The sequence below is a fragment of the Myotis lucifugus genome, unplaced genomic scaffold (assembly GCF_000147115.1).
Source record: "Myotis lucifugus unplaced genomic scaffold, Myoluc2.0 scaffold_1101, whole genome shotgun sequence".
Classification (NCBI taxonomy): Eukaryota; Metazoa; Chordata; class Mammalia; order Chiroptera; family Vespertilionidae; genus Myotis; species Myotis lucifugus.
In genome coordinates, this window is record NW_005872149.1 from 61614 (window position 1) to 64454 (window position 2841).

The 2841-nt window shown below is 54.8% G+C and overlaps 1 protein-coding gene across 1 annotated transcript; it reads left to right on the top strand.

Moving 5' to 3' along the window:
• The first annotated feature begins 54 nt into the window (after nt 1–54).
• On the top strand, nt 55–2372 carry DUSP1 (dual specificity phosphatase 1). Its single transcript, XM_006107320.3, has 3 exons — nt 55–327; nt 681–900; nt 1334–2372. The coding sequence occupies exons 1-3, from the start codon at nt 241–243 to the stop codon at nt 1702–1704; spliced, it is 678 nt and encodes a 225-aa protein (XP_006107382.1). The 5' UTR covers nt 55–240; the 3' UTR covers nt 1705–2372.
• Nucleotides 2373–2841: the final 469 nt, after the last annotated feature.

Genomic DNA, 2841 nt, shown 5'->3' on the forward strand with positions numbered 1-2841 from the left:
AGGAGGACTGGCCCTCCGCTCCCGCCCCAGCGGGAGCAGTTTTCTGGGGGCTTGTCCTTGGCTTTGCCTGGCGCCAGAACAAAGATTCGGGGTAAACTTCCAGCCCTGGTGGGTGGGGGAGTGGTGTGAAGGGCCCTGTCCCAGCGGTGCTAATGGGGAAAATGTCTCTCTGTGTTCCCAGGAGGATATGAAGCGTTTTCAGCTTCCTGCCCGGAGCTGTGCAGCAAACAGTCGACCCCCATGGGGCTCAGCCTTCCCCTGAGTACTAACGTCCCTGACAGCGCCGACTCGGGGTGCAGTTCCTGCAGCACCCCACTCTACGATCAGGTCAGTAGGGGGCCGTGCCAGAGGGGAGAAGGGACAGCTGACAGGCCTGGGAGGGCAGTGCTAGTGAGAATATAGAAAGTGACCTGCATTGTTGTTTAGGACGGAGGGGGTATTATTTATCCCGTGGTCAAGTGCTCTGATGAGCTGAGCCTCTCAGACTGGCACCACAGAAATGACCACTGGGCTTGCCCAGGCAAATGGGCTTAGTCCCTACTTATTTATACCCCAACAACAGTGCTGAGAGAGTTCACCCAGCATCTGACACTGACTTACAGCAGGGAGGTCTGTGGGTATGGGCACCGGCATTGACTTTGAGCAAAGCTTGACAAGTGTTGGATATTTTTGGATTCCAGGGTGGCCCAGTGGAGATCCTGCCCTTTCTGTACCTGGGCAGTGCCTATCATGCTTCCCGCAAGGACATGCTGGATGCCTTGGGCATCACCGCCTTGATCAACGTCTCCGCCAATTGTCCCAACCATTTCGAGGGTCACTACCAATACAAAAGCATCCCCGTGGAGGACAACCACAAGGCGGACATCAGCTCCTGGTTCAACGAGGCCATTGACTTCATAGGTAAATGGAGCGGATGCCTGAGACTTCTTCCTCCCTCCCCCAGCTTAGCCACTGAGCCCAAACACTGTGGCAAGGACCTGAGTGACGTTCTTCTCCGCCTTCCTCCAGACAGTAAATAGCAGCCTGGTGTGGGTAACATCCCTGCAGACAGACGGGTGTGATGCCCCACTTTTCAGACGAGCAAGCCTGAGGCTTAGAAAGTTGAATTGATTTGCCCAACATCCATTTGGTTAGTGGATGGCCAGTCTAGGTTTAACCCTGTGCTTCGCAACAGGGGCTCCGTTGCCTCCACGAACAGTGTCTTGGCGATGCACGAGTCGATGTTAAGCATCTCTGCACAGGACACGCATGATGTTTCTTAGACACCCGGTGCCTGGGGGCCAGGGCCGCGCTCGCGAGCTCTCGGGTAACCAGCCCCCCCTTTGTTTTGCAGACTCCGTCAAGAACTCCGGAGGGAGGGTGTTTGTCCACTGCCAGGCGGGCATTTCCCGCTCGGCCACCATCTGCCTCGCGTACCTCATGCGGACTAACCGGGTCAAGCTGGACGAGGCCTTTGAGTTTGTGAAGCAGCGGAGAAGCATCATCTCCCCCAACTTCAGCTTCATGGGCCAGCTGCTGCAGTTCGAGTCCCAGGTCCTGGCCCCCCACTGCTCGGCAGAGGCGGGAAGCCCCGCCATGTCCGTGCTGGACCGGGGCGCCTCCACCACCACCGTCTTCAACTTCCCCGTCTCCATCCCGGTCCACTCCACGAACAGTGCGCTGAGCTACCTTCAGAGCCCCATTACGACCTCTCCCAGCTGCTGAAAGGCCATGGGAGGCGATCTTCACCACCCACCGGGACTCCAGGCTCCCCCTTGAGAGAAAATGCAGTCACTCCAGGGAGGGGCTCCTGAGGGCTGGTCCTTACTTATTTATTAACTTCCCCCGAGTTCCACTGGGTTCCCAAGCAGCCACAGTGATGGCTGAGCAGCAAGGCGTTCGCTGGACTCGGCATATTCGGGACCAACGTCGAGTGGGTACCTCGCGTCCCCCTGACAAAGAGGGGCAGAAGGGAAAGGACTCCGCCTGCGAGCCGATTCTTTTCGCTTGCCCCCGTTTTTCTGTCCACACTTCATGCTTGACATACGTACCAGTGTTACCATTCCCGACGACACATGCATATGCGAATATACCTTATTTATTTTTGTGCGGGCGGCCCGCCCTCACAAAGGTCAGTGTCGCCTCCTAGAAGAACCAAATACCTCAGTTTTTGTGTTGAGTACTGTCACGTCCTGTAAATACAGCCCGGGCAGGCTTGTTCTCAGCACTGGCGGAAGGAGGCGCCAGTGTTGCTGTTTTGAGTTGCCAACAGTTGTCTGTTTGCTGATTATTTATGACCTGAAATAATATATTTCTTCTTCTGAGAAGACATTTTGTTACATAAGGATGACTTTTTTTTATACAACAGAATAAATTATGGCATTTCTATTGAACTCTCAGATGCTTGCTTTCTTGGGCAGCCCCCGATCCCTAGTGAAGAAATAGGGGTGCAGCAGCAGGGGCTTCCGGAAAGCACGTGAGGATCTGATGCCACACTCCTTGGTGGCCTCAGTCCCATGAGATACAGGAGTTGTCAGGTGGGTAGAGAAGTGGGATCGATCAGGAAAAACCAGGTGCTGTAGCTGATCTGTGTTAACCTTGGGTTCCAGTGTCCCTCCATAGATCCCCTACCGTGCCACCCAGGGGGCCTGTGTCCCCAGAGCCAGCGCTGAAAAGAGATGGGTTGCTTTCTCATTTACTACCTTCTCCGAGATAATACAACAGGCCTCCCTTCTCTCAGAGCTGTGCTGGTTGTGAGGGTGATAGTTTTCCAAACACTTCACATAAATAAATGTGTTCCTACTACATGCCAGGCAGCGTGTGCTCCCTGCAAAACAAAGCAGCCAATCCTTTGCAAAGGCG